This window comes from Styela clava, chromosome 7 (assembly GCF_964204865.1).
Source record: "Styela clava chromosome 7, kaStyClav1.hap1.2, whole genome shotgun sequence".
Taxonomy (NCBI): domain Eukaryota; kingdom Metazoa; phylum Chordata; class Ascidiacea; order Stolidobranchia; family Styelidae; genus Styela; species Styela clava.
The window spans coordinates 11,192,904-11,216,917 of record NC_135256.1 but is presented as its reverse complement, the minus strand read 5'-3'; the positions used below and the strand labels follow the sequence as shown (position 1 = coordinate 11,216,917).

Sequence of the window (24,014 nt, the reverse complement as noted above, 5' to 3'; positions counted from 1 at the left end):
TTATTGCCAATAAACCAGCATATCGTTAGGTAATGCCTATTGAAATATACTTTCCTTTTGATCATTACTTGACCTCGATATGCACCTTGGAATTGCAGATTTACCATTCAATCATTTATTTATTTTTTCATAATTTCAATCATGACACTATGCCACAATTTTTCTTAATAAGATAACTAAATATCATAGATATATTAAAACTTTGTTCATTTACAAACACATAAAAAATTTATATATATAACAGACTGATAGGATCCCATTTGAAGAATAGTTATTAGATTGTTTATAAATCTTATATAAAACACTGGAGTACAAAATGAAGGATAGCATTCATGGAACGAGAGATGTATAATGGATGTACTCCCAAGTCTTCCGGTAAATAATCTTCATACAAATTGATATAGCTATATATATATAAAAGCGCAGAAAACGTTTACATGTTTGAAATTTTAGCTTTCAGTTTTTTTTCATTATCTATCAACGAGCAATGGTACACGACTTGGAAAATTACGATAAGTGATGATAAATATAAAAGCATATCACATCGTTTCTAGACGTAGTCCATGACAACGCATATCAATATACGACCAAAATTGCTTTTAAATATTGGATTGGTAACTGTGACTTATATTTTCCTATCTCACTTATTATAATCATATAATATGAACAAGCATATGTAATGAATAGATTAAATACAGACAATAAATAGCTAGAACGATATTATAAATAGCCTATGATATTGTATAATCGGTTGGCGATAGGTCATACAATTCAAAAATGACTAAAATAGACTCAAAATATTTGCTCGATTGAAGTTTTAAAACATTTCAATATATATAGAATACTGGATGAATGATAAATTATAAAAAAAAACTTTGAGTTAAAACAACAAGTAATTATTGATAAAATCTATCCAGAACGGGGTGCCAGAATAACATTTATTACACAACACTTTTATTTGAACTTCTACATGACAAAAATCTTAACTGAATGACTTATAAAATGCTTTTTTATCACTTTGAGCATAGTTTGAATTCACCAAGTCCAATTCATTGACTTGTTTCACCTCAGAAGTAAAAGCTTGATAACTTTCTATCACGTGAAACGAAATCATACTTAGATGCAAGTAACGTGGAATTCATTTATGTTTTGCAGCTGACAAGCAATTATTTATCAGCAGTAATTTCTGCTGTATATATCTAATTTCTAATATATATATCTTAGAAGGGGGGAAAGCCGATAAGATAGCTTTATTAGAAGGCCCTCTCATCTGGTATGCAAATATTTATTCAAGATGACGCACAACCTGAACAACCCTAACCTCGTACAATTACTATGTTCAGGTTGTGCGCCATCTTGGTACGAATACTTCGGGAGCACCCAAATATATTTTGTCTTCATTCAATGGATTTTTCAAACAGAGAAGAAACTTGACTTACTATTATTCTGTTGTTCTTATATTGTATTGCGCAAATTTTTAAATTCAACTTTATTGTTACCTCAACTTTTAAATAACTTTTAGGTGTTTCTAAATCTATACGAAGTTTATTACAGGTAGGATATTCAAAATTCAGCGGGGATTTTCCAAGATACAATAGCCCACCAAATGTGAATGCTGATTCCTCTTGAAATCAGTCAGTGACGTGAAATTGGGTGTCACTATACACTGGCGGTGGGGTTTCACATTTATTTATATTTGAATCATCACTAGTGGGGGTTATACCTTCACTATGACAACATATTGTAAGAGGGCATTCTTCTTTTTCTTCTGGACAAGCAGTAGCTAGAAATGGTTCGAGCTGAGTTTCTTTTGTCTTGTCACAATGGTGTGGTTGAAGCAATGGTGTCGTAAGAATAGTTAATCGCTGAAAAACATTTATTCAAACTTGTGATAATATTGAAAGAATAATATTAATTCTATAGAGTAGTGGTGTGTGACCTGCGGCCCGCGGGCCAAATGCGGCCCACAAGAAAAACTTTTGCGGCCAGTGGAGAAGCGCCACTTTTGAATGGTGCAAAATGAGTTTTTAATTTAATCTAGTATGTGCTAGTAATTTTAATTTTATTGCGTTGCAATGCCTATATCTGAGCTTGTGCAGAGCGAACAACAACGCATGTCACAAGATCAATAACCAAAATTTTGGTGTCTGCAACTACTGGAAAGCCTATGTTCAGTAAAGGTAAGGCCAGCGGTTTCATCCAGGTATTTGTATCTGGCCCTCGTATATTAAAGGTTGCGCAACCCTGCGTGTAGAGTATAGAAGTACAATTAATCTAATATATGGGAAACATTTTCAATCTGGATCACTTAACTTCAAGTACTTGTAATATTGCTCAGTGGTGAATCTCTGGTTAAATAGGACCGGGTCGGATACGACTAATCAAACTGTTTCAACCGGCCCACTTGTTTCTGCTGACATTACGACTATAGTTTTTATGGATATAAATTTCCGTTGAAAATATCGATGAAAAATACGTCATATTGACCCCGATTGTTACATTGTGCTTCTTATCACATAAACGTTAACCTAGCCCTAGCTGTTAAACTAGCAGTTATAAATAAACTGTTTTTCATTCATAATTTTCCCTATTTAGTTTTTTGAGCCTCCGGCCCAGTAAACAAGTCTATTATTTGTAACTGGCTCATTCAGAAAAGTAATCGCCCACCACCGGGTTAAATGTATTTTCTTACCTCTCTCAATGTACCAGGAGTAGTTAGAATCTTGAATATGGCAACAGCAGGAATGCAGATCATTGAAGATAACGCAAATCCCCATCCTAACATTATACCCCAGAATGGATAATGATATGTTCTATTGTAGACGAGGTTTTCGTGACTGACCCAAGTTGAAATCAGAATAACCTGTTGAATTGAAAAATATTAATAATTTTCAATTTTTTAAGAAGGTATTTTGCATTGTAAGTTTGCATTACGTGCTAGGCTGTAGAGTGGGAGCTTGGCTAATATAAATTGAGTATTAAATCAGGTTCAGTACGCCCACTCAACAGACAATTTAGGAAGGCTAGCATACGCCAGGGTTTTTGTGTTCAAAATATTGTTTATTTGTTCGGATTTGAGAGCAAGAATAAGAGTCAAAATTCCTTGCAACACGGAACAAAAATTGTTGTCCGGAAAGCGAGCTGGAGTCATTTGTTAAATGACTCGAAGTTTGGAGTCGGTGCCGGTTGTCTTATTGTTATATTGCAACAATCCATTATGTACATGCACTTCAAGTCACAGGTTCTTATACACCTTGTCAAAATGTTTGATTATCTAAATCCATCTTAATCACAAATCTACTACAATCTAATCCTTAGAATTTTGTAAAAGAATTCAAGCAGACGTTTCAACTTACTAAAACAACAAGAGGAGTAACAAACATCCAGCACCATTTGATAACAGGGTTTGGTCGATATCCTATCATATGTTGTATATTGTCATAAAAACGATCACCACCTGAGAAAAATAAATAATAACAATCAGCGAGATAGAATATAAATATGTTGGAGATACTTGACACTCGGATTCAGTTTCAAAATGAAAACCGCCTGGAAATATCACAAATAGAACATGCGTTGACATTGACAGCTTTGGGATCAATTTATCAGCCTTGCGGTAATATGCAGAGTTCGCCTAACCACAAGTGGCTGTGTTGTCACTTTGCCAACCGCCAACCACATTGACGCACACACAGATTAAAAAAGAACAGTTGATGAAAGACTACATTTGCCATTATAAATACAACTTGAAATGGGTCTAATCGAGATATAACCCCCTCAATTTAATAAATATTGTTGTATTATTTAGCAATAACTTGCAATGTTTTGCCAATAAATTGATCACGATCCCCATGGGTGCTGACACACCCAGAAGAAGCAACCAACTACAACAGAATGTCAATCATTTATTAGGATTTACATATTTATCCAGGGTGTGAGAAAGGCCGATAGGACGGCTTAGTCATAAGGCGAACCTCGGCCTCGCATCCGGTTACCAGTCTATGTCGGGTATGGGATTAGTTAGCCAGTAATTTCTTCCAAATGCATGGACTTGATGGTGGAGGAAGCCATAACCGACCAGCGGTCACGTAAACCATACTCTTAGCGGCGAGGGTTCCAGCAATACTCACGCACATAATTATCCCCACATTGAATTCGAACCTGCGAACCAACGCAGGGTATCAGGGGTGTGGTGGCGACCAGTTCGTTCAACTGCACATTAATCGAATTGTTCAACTTTTTTTAAAAAACGAAATTCTTTTACGTCACATACCATATATCCAAGCAACGGTAATACATTCCCAGAAAGACATCCAAAGTAGGGTCATCCCACTTGCTGAATAATAGTCGAATATTTGGAAAACGTACATACCACCCTGTAACACGAATAAACTATTAGTCAACTGTGAAGATACTTAGTTCATCTATTACTATCCGATATGTGTTCGCAGTCTCGGGTGATTATTATTTGCTAGCTTGTCCCTATGGAAAAAAGTGGTTGATGAAATCATGCCGTTCACAAACATCGTAATCTAAGTGCTGTCTCAAAACAAAATTAGAACGAACTTTCGTGCGAACTGAGTTGCTGAACTGTAAGTCAGGTCGTTGGAAAGGCAAAATTTCAGATTGATGGTTGAGCTTTGCAGCGAGTCAAGGTGTCATTCAAGATGACGTATAGGATTCGTTAATCGCTTTATTCTGATTTATTACATGAAATAGAGCAAAACTAAAACTCTCACATTTTACAAAATTTTGTCTCGTCATACCTGGGTAACCATGGAAAGACCGACAAGAAAGCAGATAAAACAAGTAAATGCAGCAAATAATTCTCGTCTTCTGCGTAGTTGACGTGGAAATAAATCAGTTAGTGCAGTGATGAAGCCTTCTACACCAACGAACTGAAAAGCAATAAAAGAATATAAGTCGAACTCATAATATCACTGTGTCGAAGAAACATGTTCAATAGCAATTACCTTCTTTTGCGGAGCACACGGCGCACCCTGTTATAAGGCGCACTGTCAATAAATTGCTTTAGACTGGGATTCTATCCATTATTGCATTAGCAATCAGCTTGTGTTAGCAATAACGTTCGTCTACTCTTGTACTAAAGCACAATCTCAAAATTGTTTTCAATTTTTAGAAAATTGACGTGTATTTTGAGAATAAAAACAAAGAAGGAGAATTACAAATTTATTTTTAGCCTAACATACCTGGCTGTCGAGTCCCAAAAGTAATATCATGAAAAAAAATAAACAGGACCATAGTGGCGACAGTGGCATCATAGTAACGCCTTTCGGATATGCCAGAAATGCCAGGCCTGGGCCAGACTCTGCCACTTCTGAAACAGGTACATTTTGTTCGTATGCCATAAAGCCCAGAAATGCAAAAATTGCAAAGCCAGAGAAGAAACTAGTGGCGGAGTTGACGATAGCGAGAATGAAGCAGTCCCTGGTAAGAAAAAACAACAATGGTGAACGGTTTTTAAATCAGGGGTGTGCAACCTTCAAAACAAGAAGACCAAATAGAAATAACTGGCTGAAACCGCGGGTCGCAACTTTATTTAACATAGGCTATCTAGTAGTTGCAGGCACAAAAATGTTGATTATTGATCTCATGACATGCGTTGTTCGCACAAGCTAGCTGTTAAGGCATTGTAACGTCATAGATAAATTGGACTCAGGTACAGTCTTCGCAACACAAAGGAATTAGGGATGCGACGAATCCAAAAAGGTTCGGCTCGGCCGAATCCCGAGTATTTGTGCTGGACTCGTGTCCGAGTCCCGAGTCCAATACTTTTACATAGCTACGAAACAAATACCTAAAGTGATGCTGTTGTTCTCGTATATTGGCCGTAAATTAAACATTCTGTATGGAAAGACTATGTAATTTAAAAACGTTGCACTTAAACACTATTGCTTTCGAGACAATCATTCTCTGAGCGACTAGTTTAAATAAGAATAAATAGGTCATATTCCCCGTGGAAGGAATACTTTGTTACGTAACTCTGATCGACCGCCGCGTCGACTGCTGAAGACGCCGCGCTCGTGTCCTGTCACGATAAATACGGGCCATAACCCACACGTTTGGAACAAATTTTTTATGGGAAATTTTTACTCATATGTTATCTTTTTTAGTCGGCGCTGATACAGACGCCCACTCCGTGATAATTGAGATATTAATAAAGAATTGCCAACTGTGGAAGCATCGAATAAATGTATCTTATAAATATATCGTAACAAAATAGCTAGCTATTCTTCGTTTGAAAACCATCAATAGCTATTGTCGAATCCGTGGAAAATAAGAATGTGTAATTGTTGATTTTGATTCAATGAAAGAGACGCAAAAGGCGAAATGTGTTATATGCTAGGTTACGGCTGTATGACACAATCATTTTCATTAATACAAATAACGGCGCTTTGAAAAGCAAAATCAAATTTATTAACATTAATTTAGAAGTGAGAGTTACGAGTAAGAATTCACATACGACTCTCGCTAACAGACAGAAACGATAAATGTGAGAATTATTATGGTTTTCTTTCTGCGCCTATCGTTATCTTAACAATTCTCAATTTTGCATAAAGCGCGCCAACACCTTTTCACATATAGAAAGGTCAAACCAGATTAAGTGAGGCAGGTAAATTATATATTATATGGAAATATTGTTTCGACTAGGTAGAAATGCCATAACTCGAAACAGCACGCAATGGTAAATTTCCGGAGTTTTTATTTATTATCTAATATTAAAATAACACAGCCACGATAGGTATTGTTCGCTTAAAATAGGGACCGTAATTTACAAACTGTGATATGGAAGATCAAATCCAGAAGATGAGGCCAGAATAAAATTAATATATTTATGAATTCACTAATTAATAGATGTCTTTAATATCTTCACCGATTTGTACTCACACTTCTGCCTGAAATATAAAAACGAAACTTCGATGTCCGGCGTTGCGTGAGAACTGATAGTGAAAAAGGGTGCTTTAAAAATATAGTTTACCAACCATAATTAGGATGTCGGTCGCCGAAACAATTCACGATTGTGATAAAATTACGGATAAGAAGTAAAGACGCCGCGTTGTTATCGAGTCTCCAGTCTTGTAGTAATTTTTTACTATCGGTGAATTAAAAGAAATACGGTAGTCGAATTATTCTATCAGGAAAAATTCGATTTTGCCCGTCACTAATCGCGGTGTATGTAAATAATTATTGAATAAAAATAAAAAGTCGGCCCGATTAACATCCAATTACCACGCGTAATAGCTTCCAAATTTATGCACATTTAATCGATGCGACTTGCGAGATTGTTTTTGTACATATATACGATTGTAACGCCACTGACATCTGCGAGTTGTACTTTTCTCTTAAAAGAACCGTAATTTTCACTATTTTATCGTTTTATTTCTAACATTTGTTTCTCTCCGGAAATAGCTAGATCATTTATGGAACGATAAAAGGCGAACAGCGCGACATGGTTACCGCTGATTACGGATTAATCACTGTTAGAGGATTAGCAAGTATATGCTTGAAATAGGACGTGGTAAACATTCACTAAATGACGTCTGGCACTGGAAGGCAAGCTACACGCGCAACACTGGAATTTATTCAGCTGACTTTCGCTGACATTTTTTTGTTCTTACGGCGTCGTGAATTTGTAGTTTTGGCGCCTAGTTTTAATTTCACCGTAGAGAAAATAGACTGGACAGTCTCGTGGCAAAACAGAACGAAAAAGTTGAATTTCTCGTCGAATCCGCCACCAGTCTGCGCTTGACTATCGCGTGACGTATGATATCCCGGACTCGGGTAAAATCATCAAAGACTCGGGCCGAATCCGAGTATCAAATTACGAGAGATTCGGCCACGAATCCGAGCACGAGTCCGAATCTTGTCGCATCCCTAAAAGGAATTGGAAATACTCGCACGTATCGGATTAAAATAAATTTAAAACTCGTTTCAAGGGCCGCACATAATTCAAAATTGGCACTTCTTCGCGGGCCACATAAATTTTTCTTGAGGGCCGCATTTGACCCGTCGGCCGCAGGCTTCACACCCTTGTTTCAAGTAAAATTTCCTGCTTCAATATATATTATATACTCGATGGTTTCACTACCGATAGCTAGATATTCTTCTTCACTAGTATTAACATTTTTAACGTTGTCTTACTTGTAACAATCATTATGATACACGTTGTAACTTCCAAGAGCAGACAAAGCACCAAGACCGATGGCGTATGAAAAAAATATTTGAGTTCCTGCATCAACCCAAACCTGAAAAAGCAGATCACGTATAAAAGATTACGTTTTCTTTTTACATTCAACCATTCGAACTAATAAGGACATTTTAAATAAAATACGTTTATAAAGTCTGCTGGGATAATATTTATGATTGGCCACAAATTCCCAGAAAAAACTTCCATATTACTTTAAACGTAATATTTTTTTATGCACATTTAGACTGTAGAGATGTAATAAAGATAGAGATGTAAGAGATATAAAATAGATTAGAATATTTTTTTATACTATGCACCTCAATAGTCCTGCTGGCGGCTGCACACTAACACAAATGTATTTCTGTAACTAATCGTCTGACTAAAATCAGACTTTTTCAATATAACATGTATGTTTCATGTATGTTTTTCCAGCTTTAGTGAACCAACTATATAGGTTGTGGTTTTTGTACACTCAAATAAATTGTTTAACACAATTAGTAAGTAGGCTACCTGTCCCTCTGTTAACTTGGTCCAGTTTGGTTGCAAATAAAATCTTATTCCTTCAGTCGCACCAGGCAATGTTGAGCCACGAACTAACAGACAAAGTAGTACGACATAGGGGAAGACAGCGGTGAAATATACCACCTGAAATAAAACAAAATGCAAGATAATGCGCCAGTAGATTGCAGAAACCAATCAGTAATATATCACAGCAAATGGATGATGGATCTTTCCCCGAGCATCGAATTCTTTGTTGACAAAAAGTGACGTGACAATAGATGTTTTGGCAGAAGTCATCGATACTCAGAATTATATAGGGTTGGGATTTCGGGACCAGTTTTTGAAATCCCGGCATCGGGATATCCTGGGTTGAGCCTTATAATCTTTATAATCCCGAGATTTTTCGAGATTAGGTAAAAGATTGAAACAACTTAAAATAAACAATGAAATCACATATTTATTTCATGTAATATCGACGCAGAAATATTAGAGCATCTAGGGCAGCGGTTCTCTACCTTTTTTATTAGAGCATCTTGGGCAGTTGTTCTCAACCTCTTTTATATCGCGGCACACTATTTAGTTCTTTCAATATTCGCGGCACACCTATCACAAAACACAAACATTTTCTACTCATAAAAAGTGCGATAGTCGAACGCGAACAAATGATTAATAGTTACCGATATTATAAATGTTTTCTTACATTAATGTAAATGAGACTTACGAAAGCGTCTTTGGAGCACCTCACATTATTGTAAAAGTTGCGCGGCCGCACGGGTAATACGTGGTCTTCAAACGTTGTTATAAACAATTTTCACCGCTGGAAGTATCTTTTCACGTTATGAATTTTGTGCAAGGCCCAAGCATAATTTGATTGCAAAGATCATAGCGGTTCCATTACATTTGAACCCACGTACATTTGAACCCATGACAATTGCACCTGTATGCTATTGCACCTATGGAATTTTTTTTGTTTCACGGATAGTTAAACCCATACTAACCCTAACCCATGGGTTTTAGCGCCCGCATATAGATTGAACCCGTGGATATACGCATGGGTTCAAATGTACATGGGTTCAAATGTACGGTCACCGATCATAGCATTTGCTATATGTCGAAACGCTTATTCGACTTTTCAGACCGCAGAAACTACCAGAAAAAGATAACCGTTTTTGTGTCCAAGATATGAAGTAATCGTCAATTACACCACGCTTTCGTGAAGTAGTGCAAGTTACTAAATTTATGAAGGTTTTATTGAGTTTTATGCATCAGTGTCTGGACTACCACGCGTAATTACAGATCGCAAGGGTGGGTAAAATAGTATATTTCCATCAAATCGAAAATTTTTAACGAATTGTCGAATATCGGTTTGAACTTGGAATTTTATTCCTATTTTTATCGCATGGGTCGACTTTGATCTTTCTTGTCACGGTTTGTAAATTAACTGTCCCAATTTTAAGCTAAAAATATTATCCTTTTTGATGCCGGAATGCGGATATTTAAGAAGTCGATAGTTGACCTTGCAAAGACATTGAGTGAATCCTGAATGCTATTTCAAGTTCAAATTATGATGAAATAAGTCGGCAATATTGACAATTCTACAGGTGAAATATTAATTCCTTGGTAAAATTTGAGAAAAATTTTGCACAATAATTCCACTCAGTCTGACTGACTCAAACTGTAAGCGTGGATGGCATTTTTTCAAAAAAGGTATTAAATAAAATGGTATAACCTACCATTTGTGAGAATATCTATATGCGGATAACAAAGCTTCAAAATCCCGGGATTTCTGGGAAATAATAGCGGGATCGGAATTGAAAAAAAACAAACAGTCCAAATACTGGGATTTCGGGATCGGGATTTCCCGGGGTCCCAACCTTACTCAGCCCTCCTGTCACTCAGACAGAATTTCAGGCACGGTTGTGAACATTACCTCGTTTTCGTGTTTTTGCATGTTATTTGTTAGTTTTCAGTTTTGTTTTGGAAATTTTAGTATGAATCAATTAACTTAATGATCATTTTATCTTCGCATGAGTTTTAGTTTAATTGCAGTAATCAAAAAGTAGTCTAGAAATATCTGTGATATATATATTAGGCTAAACTCTTGTACAAGTACTTTTAGATAAGAGGTTCTTGAATGTTTTGAATCAAAAAGGTGGTTTGAAACATATAAACCAGTTTATAAGCGACAAATAGCGAAACCACTATCAAAATAGGCATTAAAAATTTTTTAATGGTAAAGTAAAGGAATTTTCCGGGGGTGTGCTCAATTTTCGAACAAATACGAATTTTGGCAGGAAAGTAACTACCAATTGCCCGTATCGTCAATCTAGCGCGGATACCATTTTGTATAATTGAACATTGTAGAATTCTACATACAACTGATAAATCAAACTGTGTTGTTTAAATCAGGATGAATGATAAGCTTTCTCTCTAAATCACAAAGACTAGGGAAATAACAACAAACCTTTCCAGTGCTTCTAACTCCCTTGCAAATGCAAATATAACAAACAGTCCAAGCCAACAGAAGACAAAGTACAAGTTGCCATCTTATGTCTCCTGGTTCAGTGATTCCAGAAGTTATTTGAAGAACTTCTCTCCTAGAATAAATTGATTTACGATTTGATGAGTAATTTCTTTTGAATGAAATTTGAAAAGAGATATAACAAAACAAATATAATGTCCGTTAATAATTTCTCATACCTGCAGTGCTTAGTCTATTCTGAGTGGGGTCATTTACTTTAAGAAAAATGGCATAAAACTACAGCATGGCCTTCAATTTCAATTGAAAATGTATTTTGAAATAAATTCTTGAGCATCAAACTTTAAATCGACTGGTTCGCAAGCGTAGTTCGCCATTCAACAGAAATTTATGGGTCGTAGTGAATGTGATGAGAGATTTCAAGATGCAAGCCATTAATTGATACATATGGTTTGATACAAAGGCTCTGGGTTAGTACACACTGATACGTATTGTCCATGTTTAAAAAAGCAGATAGGTATTCATGTTTGTAATTAGCCTATACCCACTTTGTACACCACGGAAAGAGCGTTGGATGCAGGTTTCGCAACCAAAATCTGGAATCCTAAACGCCAACCAGATAGTTTCAATGTACTGACAACTAGATATTAAGCCCACGAGTTCCTAGAGATATTTATGAGCGCGTTTACTTGAAGGTAGGCCCACTTGTAAATGTCTTCCAATTAATACAGGTCCACTAAGGGTTACAACACAAGTACAGGATATATGATCCATTACAAAAATTGATTCTTCCTTACGCGATATCCATCAAAGTGTAATTCTTACTCCTGTCGGTGTAAATCGTGAATTTTTCACTTGAATATATTCTCGCGGGAATGAATATCGATTTTTTATGTATTTAGCCTGAAGTTTGTTCCGAATTTCTTAAACAAAGATTGTGGTACTTTCAACGATTTTTTCGAATAATTTGTTTCAATTATATATCACCAATTTGCAGTTGTGCGTGCAGGAATGTGGTGGATAAAACCGTAGATCATATATATATATATATATATATTTACTCCCGATTTCGCAACATTTTGTATCGGTACGCTATTTTGTCAACACACACAAATTATATATGACATTAATATTAAGTCAATGGTGCGGGAATCATTCTATGACTGTATTAAAAATTGTCAGTTGAAGTTGGGCCGACCTTTACCAAGGCGGGATCCGGGCGAAGAACAGTCTGAACAGAGATAATGATTAAGTACAAAATAACTAATAAGGCAATTTTACTTAAAATAATTTTACGAGCCTGGCTAATTGTAATGATTTACACCTAGAATAAGTGTGGGCCTATGGAAAAGTGCGAGGCCCACTGCGGCCGCATAGGTAGCAGTGGGCTTGTATATATCCTCATTGGCTAAAGCGAACTGTGATCTGAAGTTCCCGCGCATTGTATATATTTTTATAAGTCGATTCGAAATCACTTTGGAATTTAATATAAGACTATAATACTGATCTCACTAAACGACAGCTGTAACAGCTTGATTTGTTTATATTTAACTCACCAAATCTACGCGGCTAGAATGAACACGGGGGCATTCTCAAGGTTAGTGCCGGTAGGATGAATGTTGCATTGTATTGCGCAATAATAAAACTACGATCTACTCTTTAACCAAGCTTTAGCTACCGGCACATAGCTCAGCAACCTACATGGAATTATGCTATTGTGGTTTGCTGGAAATATCACCCGAAATTGCAACATATTACTTTTAGTGCAGTTGAATCTTCGAGCAAAACAGTTTAATATAGCTGGGATTGTTTCGTTTCCTGCTTATGAGGCCCAATTCCGCCTACTAATATCAAGGGAACCATGTAGCTAGCCTGAAGCTCATCGGAATTTAATCACGATATTGGCGATCATTACACAGGCACGACCAGTAAGAAGGACTAGTTACATGTATACAGTATAGCTAAGTATATTAATATTTTTTTTTACTTATCCACAACTAACCGTGGGATGTCGACCTCGTATGCCGGTATCCCTGGGGAGTTTCTAAGTGTATATATTATATTGCTTCATTAACCACGACGGCATTCCATCAATCATTCAGAATGTTAATTATTTTGAGTTAACTGAGCGTTATGTAGTAAAGGCCTGGAAGCTAGGTTTGTGATAACGCTTGAATACTTCATAGTGGTGGGGCGAGTGCGTAAATAATCAATCATTTTGTACTGTATATATATTTTTTGGGGGGTTCGAAAAAAACTGAGTCCGAGTTCAAAAGTTTTGGATGCCGGAGACATATTGCAAGTTGCCCATAATGAATCCTCCCAGAATTGCTAACTATTACTGGGGTATAGCAATATAAATATTGTCGTCCTTTGGAGTGATTTGGTGCCAACAACACGATACTGGAATAGGATTTTATCACAGAGTTCAGCAAAATAGAATAGCAAGTTTCCCTTGTCACAGCAAACTGTACTGATTGTCAAAAATATTAACCGGATGTTTTCCGAGCATCGATTCTTGCATTTTTACAGCCGTGCAGATTTTCAAGCATGTTTGTAAACATCAACTCGTTTTTGAGCAACAGTAAACAATAAAAATTACCATGAGTCGGGGAAACATGCCTGGTGACTGCAGTAACCAATTGCACCAATACCTTTCTAACATTAGTTGTTTATCTTTAAACATGTTGTTCTAGCTAGAGCAGTATTACCCATAGGAACCAAAATACTTCGTTTATTCAAATAAAATCATCCCAGATTTGTCGATTTAGAATCTGTTTTTCCCGTATATTTTCTTGTCATTACATTAGTGCTCTTAAAACGTACCGCGACCTTGAGCCCTCTCGCGACTCATCGGAAGGCCAGGACCCCCAGTTTAAAGAGCCATGTTCTAATCTAGATTATGTACAATGATGAACTATTCTCTACCTGCACATCTAGACTGCATTCAAATTCTATTTCAAATTGGGTATGGTTTTTGATCTGCCTCTATTTTTATTGTGCCACACGCCTTTTCTGAACGGCGATATTATAGTTACCGTAATACAATATTTGAAAATATCTAATTCATATCAAGGCCAATATAAAACAATGCCAGATTCTGCAACTCGGTGTTATCACGGTAATGGTGCATTGTCACAAAAAATGTCTAATGTCCAATACGTTGTAAAATACGAGCATGCTTGATATCCTTGCCTTACGTTGGCGTTGCAGACATTTAAATAATTCGTTCTAATATACTTACTCCCAAAATTCAACAACAGGAGACGTCCATTTAGTAGTAAGATTGGCATTTGTGATGTTTGTCAAATTTTGTGATGAAATTTCTATGGATGATCCGTTGAAGTTTGTTATGTTGTCTGACATCGTGAAATTGTTCGCTAAAGAGAATAATAATATAAGTGAGAATAGTAACAGCTGAAGCATTATTTCCTTTATTATTACCATCTATATCGGTGAACATCGTCTAACACTTGGGTGGCCTGCTGGTCTCCTTTAAAATTTCCAGAACTATTTTCCAGAGGAGCAGTTTGCTCCAATCATCTATCACCAGTAAGCGATGTTAGTTCGCCAAATTCAAGTGGTAATCACTGTCAAGTGTCAATAACAGTAGTTTCGAAACTCTAAATTCCCAATTTTTCAAATCAAATATTAGCCTCTTGGGTGTCGCTGTTGATAACCTGTTTTGGTTCGTCGTGGATTCCCGTCCTCAGTAAAACTGTGCGATTATCGTTTTATCATAAGTTGTGTACGATTGATTTTTTTTACTGGTTGAAAAAATAAACTTGACTGCACTAATTAAAATAATAATTGCGAGAGTTATGATATGACTACTAAGGTACGATATACGCGATTCAAAATGACTTATCATTAATATTATTATTAATAAAGTTGTTCGATGGTGATAATCGTCTGTGTATGATTCAACCATATCTTTTAAAGTAAAAACCGCAGGCCCGATTTAGTAAATCGTTGCGGCTAGCCTGAGCAAATATTAGATCGCTTGAGCTCGAAAACAATAAAACTGACCACATTGGTTTTCCGGCCTTATTGTTGTCAAAACTAGTTTTAACTAGTATATATATACATACGTGTAAAATTAAAGAAAAACTAATAATAATAGCATTATGCCATATTTATAGCCGTGATTGTATTATCACAAACCAACAAAAAACGAGGGAATATTGATAAGAAATTTTTTCATGGAATCAACAACAATATCTGTATAACTCATAAATTACCTTTTGCTGAGTTTAAGTCGAAAATGCCCTTGGCCATATATTAAAGTCATTCAGTTTTCGATATTTATACAATACAATATATGAAGTTCCTATCTATATGACAAGACGAATCGTTTCTCGGAGAATAACTAGTGCAATCAATTAGAAAATGCATTTCAACACCTCGCAATAAACTCAACTCGATAATATTGCGGTTCACTCCCATAGGTGACCCATGTAAATGGTTATTCGAGTTCAATACGGAATACAACATCCGCAAAACATCAATTACAACTGATGACGTAATGTTTTCAACCTTTGAGTAATCACCCTAACAAATTGATGAACTTCATAAAGGATGCGCAATTTATCATGTTAAGGTCACACTAACTGGTTAGGCCTAATTTCGGTGCTCCCTAAGTATTCGTACCAAGATGGCGCACAACCTGAACTTAGTAGTGTACCAGGTTAGGGTTGTTCAGGTTATGCGTCATCTTGGTACGAATACTTCCGGAGCGCCCTAATTTCGAGAGTAAGAGAAAACATGTTTACCTCCAGTGATGAATTTGTCATCATTTAAGTTTATAATTAATTACTTGTATGGGAAGCCAATAACTAATGAGTTATACGATTTCATATACGACGTATTGACTCCGAATATGGCTCTGTACAAGCAGTTGCTAACAAGTAAGGAGCTGCTGTTGTTTGAAAGGACTGAAGTATTTCCGTTTTGGCATTGTTTACCTAATTAATTACACCTTTAGCGAATTGATGGACATGGGCTTCGAATCCGCGATTTTAACATAGTTTACTACTATAGAGTGTATTACAGTGATGAGCTGGAAATTCGCAACAACCGAAACGCATCTAATTCGCGAAAATGTATTATTATATTTACAACACGTCCGCGGATGCTTACAGGAATTGTTTTTGACCTAAGATAGAGCCGAAGAGCTACATAAAAATATGAAGGATTTACCTGTAATATGTCTTTGTAAAATGACAAGCATATATATTTATATCAACTGAATACGAATTTTAATCAAAAATAACTTGCAATGTTCTTATTAATATTCAAAATAAGCATGAGGAATGTTTAATTGGTAAGGTATAGATAGAATTTTTCTTGGGTCAAAGGTCGGGGGAACATCCACTACACGTTAGAGCTGTACTATAATTATTTGTCTGCTGCGATGATGTAAAAATAATTATGACGTTACAAAACTTACAGTTAATAACTGAGTTCACCAAAGAAACTAAGCATTCCATGACATAATAACATTTGAACAACAGGAATGCAATAAAATATTTAACAACCGCAAGGCACTCCGGTGCGTTCCGGCTACAGCTCGCTATCTATATAAAATCTATGAGCAAAAACTGGATTTATTTACCTGTAAAGTTAGTGGAACAGAATTCTGTGTTCCATGGGTTGTTGCATGTTGACCACGGCAGTATGGATGTAAATGAGCGAAAGAAATAATAAATAGCCCATGTAAGAACCATAATGTAATAACAGTTGCAGAAGAATACGATGATCGTGGATGCAAACCCAATACCTAAAAATTTCAAAAATGAGATGAGGTATTTTAACTGCGCGAATAGGTGTTACCGTTATTCACTTATCGGTATTCACATAATTTTACATAGTTTTGTCCGAAAAATCAAAATTCCCGCTATCCTATTTGGGTACTCCTGAAGTATGTGAACCAAGATGGCGGACACCGGAACGTAGTATGCGTACCAGGTTAGGGTTAGGTCATAATTTCAGGTACAAATAGTACGGGAGTCACTAGGCTAGTCCCTGAACTCGTAATAGAACTAAAATAAGGAAAATTGGAATTAAATTATGGCCGAACCCTAACCTGGTACACATACTACGTTCCGGTGTCCGCCATCCTGGTTCACATACTTCGGGAGTACCCCTACCCCTATTTGACCACATGAATAACTTCTGTTCCATTTATTTTGTGAAAAAAACTATTTTCGATACTTTTGTTAAAATCAAGTATTACCGAATTGAGAGCTACTACGGAGTGACCCAAAAACACAACCAAAATGTCTCAATTTTCCTTAGGTAGATGAAAAAAATTTATTTATCACTTTCGCTTCTGTTCGTGTGTGATTTTATCCATAAGTTTCAGTAATCTAGGACGGCTATGCACAAATGTTGTGTACTCTCTAGAATATGTTTCAAATGGCCCGGGTTTTGTTTTTTTGCGGCACCCTGTTATATATACTGTACTTCTATTTATACTGGGACATAGTCCTATAGTATCTTGATATTAATGGTCGTTTTGATAAATTTAAATGTGAGTCACGAAATTGTTTGAGAAATTTGTAACTTTGTAAATTCATTGTACGTCGCAACGTCTACCTTTCATAATTGGGCAAATGTCCCAGATCCCGAATGCCCCTTGCTTCATGAATTGGCCGAGTGATACTTCCAAGAAAAATACCGGTACTCCTCCAATGACAATGAAGAGACAATATGGTATGAGAAATGCTCCTGTGAAACAATTCAAATAGAATATTGAAAATGGTAACTAGAGAGGTGGCTCTAAATAAAGCGGAAAAAACATTTTATTTTGGGATTCTGTCAAACCCCCACTCCTAACTTGAAACCATAGTACTCTAGTTTCTATCAATACTAAACGTGTGTGATTTGCGCACAATCGCTTCTTTTGCTAATGTTCATCTACCTGATGAGAATTGAATGCTGATATAGTTAAGCTGTTCATCAACCGCCCGCTCTAAAAATATTCCATGAGCCAATAAAAATTTTGAGAGGAAAGAGACATGATACAACCCATACTATTTGAATTCTACAACTGAAGTCAATTATAAAACGCTGTTTTTGCTTTAGTTATACCACATGAAATTTTATTGTTATACAGCAGAATACAAGTGACTTTATTGATCTTTTTTCAAAATATCAATTGTTATTATCTTTTAACATTATAATACATACCTCCTCCGTTTTTATAACATAGATAAGGAAACCTCCAAACGTTTCCCAGACCAACAGCAAATCCAATACATGACATGATGAAATCTAATTTTTTATCCCACGTCTCTCTTTTTGGAATATCATTTTGTTGTTCTGCCTCTATATCTTTTGTAGTTGTTTGTTGTTCCAAGTCGAAAGGCATGGCTTCAGGAACCTGGAATGAATATATATAATTTAAAAGGTTACTTTTTGAAGAAACAACTTATATATGTAAAATTTATAAGCCAGTGCTTCATAGCCAGGTGAATGGTTAACCAATGGGCGAATAAGTCTACAAACCTTTGTTTAAACCTTTGAAGTAATATTGCTTGCTCCGGGGAAAACAAAAATCGTTTTGGTGATTATTGTCTTGTTCAAAGTCTCCATTATATTGTTTGTTAATGTTCAATTCAAGTTAACAATTTTTGTTAACTGCGAAAATATTGATTGAAAGATTTGATTGGATTAGGTTGTTAATTAGGGATTTTTGAGGGAATCTAGCCTAATCTTGGTATACTGTCTGTCGACCCCCCTCTAACACCTGTCTCGTAGCATACAGATAGTTAATTTTAGTTACTACCAGTGATTAGATGCACTCGAATAACGTGTTTCGATTTCAAAATCATTTCTGATTAAATTCTAACATTAATAATATAACGAAAGTTTTAAAAGGCCAATTCGTTCAATTACAATGGCGTTACAGCGTCATGAAAACTAGTTATTGTTATAGACAATGGGATTATAAGTAAAATGTCCGTTCTGAAATAAATCACACTTTACTCCACTTACAAAGTCTTCCGCCTTAAACAAGTCTTTAAAAAAGCAGTTTATGATAATCAAAATTTGTTGTATTGGCACAGCCGCGCCTCAATTCTATACTCACGGATTATATGGAGCAATGACCTGATGAAGGATGAAATCCCAATCTTTTACCAGCGATGGCAATTAGTTGGTCAGTGCGTTGACTACTAAGCTAGCATGAGCGCTAGCACTACATTCATTGTGTACTATTAAAGGTACTCCTGTAGTATGTGTACCGGGTTAGAGTTAGGCCATAATTTTACTCCGATTGTCCTTATTTTAGTTCTTTTACACGTTCGGGGACTGTATGTGTTATCCAATTGAATATAGCTCGTAGGTTTCAGTCCCTTTATACAACTTGCAGAGTAGACGAACAAAATTAGTTACCTCTATATTGGTACACACACTTCTGGAGCGCCCTATTAAATGCACAATATGCGGCATATTCTTACTTTGTTTATGTCATTATCTCTTTCAACATCAGTGATCGCATCCAACAGTATCATGTCTCCTTTTTCGCCGCTCAGATATTCTCGGGGATCTGTTGAACCCATTATTATGATTCTTCTGTCTGTGTCTACTCCTGTTCTTGTACTGGAGCTTATTTCTGCAATTTGAAACATTTAAAATGCCAATTTTGTTGGTAAATCTCAATCGAAAACAATTGTTAAAAACTTGCTAAAACTGGAACCTCTGTCCAGATGAACCAGTCTATGCCGGAATTACGATCTGCTGGAATATAAAAAAAATCGCCGCCTCGGTTATTTGGTAATTCAGGGCCGTAGAACAAGTCTCTTTGTCTATCGTGGTTCGTGCTGTTGTGTGAACTAAATTTAATATGCCGAAAATAACCCGGTAGTCGGTAAGTTGTTAAAGCAAAAATACCCAGTCAATATTTATCGTTAAACATTTCGTTTCTGTAAATATTTTCATCAAATGTAAATTTTCAGAGATGTGCTATAATTTTTATCTAGTGAGTTGCCAAGAAAATCCTCATTTTCACAACTTGACAATTAACGCCATAGATGAAAAAATCGTAACCTGGTAACCTTGTGTGAAACAAACAATAGCACACACATCGTAAGGGGCGGGCACGGTTTTTGGAGCAAGGGCCAACATTTTTGCCCAGGCAGACTGGCGGGCTATGTAAGTGTGACGTGGAAGGTATAATTTATCAACAATATTTACAATGTTACAAAAGCAAAGGTGTGAAACAATAAACCTTGTGCCAAAACTACATTTAATCGCAATATCAACAAATTCCGTTAGCTATATTTAACTTAAACGTTGAAATTAATTTCAGATTGTTTGTGGCAGCATCAGGCGGGCCAGAATAAATTGCCCAAAGCGCCGGATTTGGCCCGCGAGCCGTAGTTTGCTGATGTCAGTTGTAAACCTTAATGCGAACACGATAAAATAAACTGTCCTATTTACAGTCGTATAATGAGAAAATTAATTGCCGCCCGCCCCGGATGAATACGTTTATTTACATAATGTTATTTATCGACTGTTTGAAGACCTATGCAAATTTTTTTTTAAATAATTATTTGTATGGAGTTGCCATTGTGTTCTTGTAGCAGTTGCTCAGTTTATTATACTTATAGTAGTCTGATTTGACAGTATTCTATATCAGTGGTTATCGACCTTTTCTCCTTCGTGACCCATTTTCGTTGCGTAAAAATTCTATGGCTCCTTGGTCGAGAACTAGTGGGTGTTCTAGATTCCAGATAGTTCGCGAAGACGAGGTCAAGTATTTCAATGCCGCACGGAATTCAAGCCCGCGTTTCCGCATTGGTTATTCGGCGACGCAATGTGAGAGCGTAACGTTACGTGCTTAGCACAAATTAATTATCAAATTTAATAGATTTCGGCGTAAATGACGGGTATGTGTGACAAAATCTTAAAAAAACCTAAGCGTTGGATTTTTGATCTCCCGTAGTGTGTGTACCAGGTTAGGGTTAGGGCATAATTTAATTCCGATTTTCTTCATTTTAGTTCTGTTACGAGTTCGTAGACATTCTATGTTAGCCAAGTGAATATATACCCCCTGCTCATAGGATTCAGTCACTTTATGTGAAGTAGGCGAACAAAATTAGTTACCTCCATATTAGTACACACACTTCTAGAGCGCCGGATTTTCAATCTTTGAATTTTTGTCTATAAATTCAATTTTATTTTTTTAGATAGTGAATGGTTTGATTAATAATTGACATATGACCTGACAACCTTGGCTGGGCCGAACTACGTGCAGTTTCTCTCGTTTGTTATATCTTGAATAAATAATTACTTTAGGACAAGGTGATTGTGACCTTCGTTAGGATATCACGTTCCCGATATCGTCGCGCGATATTTCGAAATCCCCTTTTGTACGGGAAGCAATCTTGTAAACGGATAAGATCGCATTCAAATTTTATCGAAAATACAATAGGATATATATATATATATATACAGTAGAAACTATACTTACGAAGGAAGGGGCTTCTGGAACGAATTAATTTCGTAGGTAGAGTTTCCACTATATGCGCCACGAGCATAACTTGGCGATGGTCCCCATTATAAATATATTTAGCAATTTGTGACTTTATCCTCAATGGAAAATGACAAACAGTACTCCTTAAGATATAATTACAATTTTGAATTTCGTAGTAGCACTTGTATTAAATTCAAAACACCGGTACAATGTGTGCAGGGAGTACATTTACTGAATGGTTAAAATATCATCGCCTGACAGAGCGGCGAAACACATATCTATCAACAGTCTCCATATCCCATGGTACATTTTTTGTTCATTTGATAAAACTATGCATTATGGCCAGATCGAAGTTTTTAATGAACGGAATATAGCGTGGAAGGTTTAACCAGGTCGCTTAGGGGTCCGTGAAGCAATTTTACGAGGACCGCGAAGTGGCTTTGACACAGAAGAACTTTTGAAGTCTTTGCTAGTACAGTGTTTCTCGAAAATACAAGATCAAATTGAAGCAAGTACATGTACCATTGTTTATAGAAAGCATGTGCACCTCCTGGTCGTGAATTGCTAAAAAACGCAGTGCTGTGTGGACTTTAGATTAGAAATCAATTCACATAACATGTGGATGCACTGAATTTGTCTGTTGGCTGAATTTGAATTATGCGAAGAAATTGACTTCGAAACTATCTTGTTACAATCCGACGCAAAATGGTTTTCAAACGAGTAAGTGTTGAAAAAGTTTGAGTATATATATATATTTGAAAAAATTCCCAATTTTCTGCAAGAAGCAAAACTTGAATTGCGCGAAAAGTTCTCCGATGTTTGTTTTCGGTTCTGTTTTTGATACTCTCTACCAGCTATTAAATCAAAATTCCGAAACATAATGAAAATGAGACATAATATGAGTGTTGCGCTGTCCCGAACAGAACCCAAAATAAAAGAAGTGCCGATGGCCGAGCAATTCATTGGAATGTAATAACCACATGCATTAAATGAAGGCTTGATACCGTGTTGCTATTCCGAATTCTTTAGTGGAGTCTTCCGCAAGTTTAAAAAAAAAATTGAAAAGAGACCGTTGCGCATTGTTTTTTAAAGTTTGAGAACCAATGATTAAACAAGTGGAAAAATATCGAGTTTGTTTTGACAATTGAAATTACTGTTCCTGAAAGAATCAGATATACTTACGGTACTTCTCGTTCAATACTTGAAAATTTTTCCCAAATTAGTTTGGTTTAAATTGAAATATGTGAAAATGTGATTTATATTATACATGTATAAAGTGAAATAAAGAGGTAAACTTACGTTTCAAAAATAATAATTTTTTTTATTCTGAAAAAATCCGTTTCCTCGAAAAATTTTGGTCCTTTGGATTTCTCAAGATATTTGAGAATCTGTCTTCTGTGCTTCCTTTTAAAAACAATCAATGAAACACTTGAAGGTGAACAACTTAAAATAATGCATTTCCGATCATCATTCTGTCCTCTGGTTTAAAAAATGACCGGATACGGAACGAACAGCTTCTATCACAGCGTTGATGTCCTGTCCTTGGTGATTCACCTATTTTAAAATGACCTCTCGGGAATACTTTCTCGAGGACAAGCGTTCTTACTGTTACTAGTGATACTATAAGTTATCTATATCTAAAATATGAAACGATAAATGGACTCTTATTGTAATTTTATATCTATAGAACAAAATAGTTATGTTCGACTGCTGTGTGACATCACAATAGGCAGAACATGTTCTGTTCTGAAAGTATATTGCACAAATTGTGAGCTTCTTTTGTCCTGAACTCAAGCGACGATATCAAAATAGAATCATTTCCAATAAACAATAGAGTAATAGAATCTGCCGCGCTAGATGCCGGTTGTATAATATTACCTCCACTGAAGCTATTTAAATCGTTACAAAGATATCTAAGATAAGAATGTAATTGATTTGATTCAAAAATATGTGAAATGTTTGCAGTTACTCCTATTTTTAATTCCTGAATCTAGTTTATGCTTCTAACTAAATGAATGATTAAAACGAAATCTATTTTCTTGTGCCAGAGTTACTTTTTCAAGAATGCAAATTTTAATCTTAGCAATTGATGCTCGACAGTAGCAATCGAAAGTTAGCGATAGTGAATTATAAACGAGGTTCCGTTTGCTTGGCCTAGTGTTTCTGTTAACCACCGATAGTTGCTTCTCTTTCAGTTGGTCACGAATGATTCGCTTTAACTTGGCGTTCAAATTTTATAGTATGTCGATCTTACGACTACTCTTTCCATTATATGCCTACGTGACAAGTAACTGCGCCTCCTACCTCGATATAATTATGTGAACTCAGCAGTGACATACAAAAGA

The 24,014-nt window shown here is 36.0% G+C and overlaps 1 protein-coding gene across 1 annotated transcript; it reads right to left on the bottom strand.

Moving 5' to 3' along the window:
• Window positions 1–99: 99 nt before the first annotated feature.
• Window positions 100–23,326, bottom strand: LOC120328262 (sodium- and chloride-dependent creatine transporter 1-like). The gene is made up of 15 exons (XM_039394700.2): window positions 22,969–23,326; window positions 19,652–19,806; window positions 18,381–18,573; window positions 17,787–17,918; window positions 16,804–16,968; window positions 14,434–14,569; window positions 11,175–11,307; window positions 8,720–8,854; window positions 8,164–8,267; window positions 5,211–5,448; window positions 4,767–4,898; window positions 4,274–4,376; window positions 3,357–3,457; window positions 2,693–2,863; window positions 100–1,865 (listed from the first exon to the last, which is right to left on the bottom strand). Exons 2-15 carry the CDS (start codon window positions 19,751–19,753, stop codon window positions 1,632–1,634), a joined length of 2,079 nt encoding a protein of 692 aa, XP_039250634.1. The 5' UTR covers window positions 19,754–19,806; window positions 22,969–23,326; the 3' UTR covers window positions 100–1,631.
• Between the last annotated feature and the right edge of the window lie 688 nt (window positions 23,327–24,014).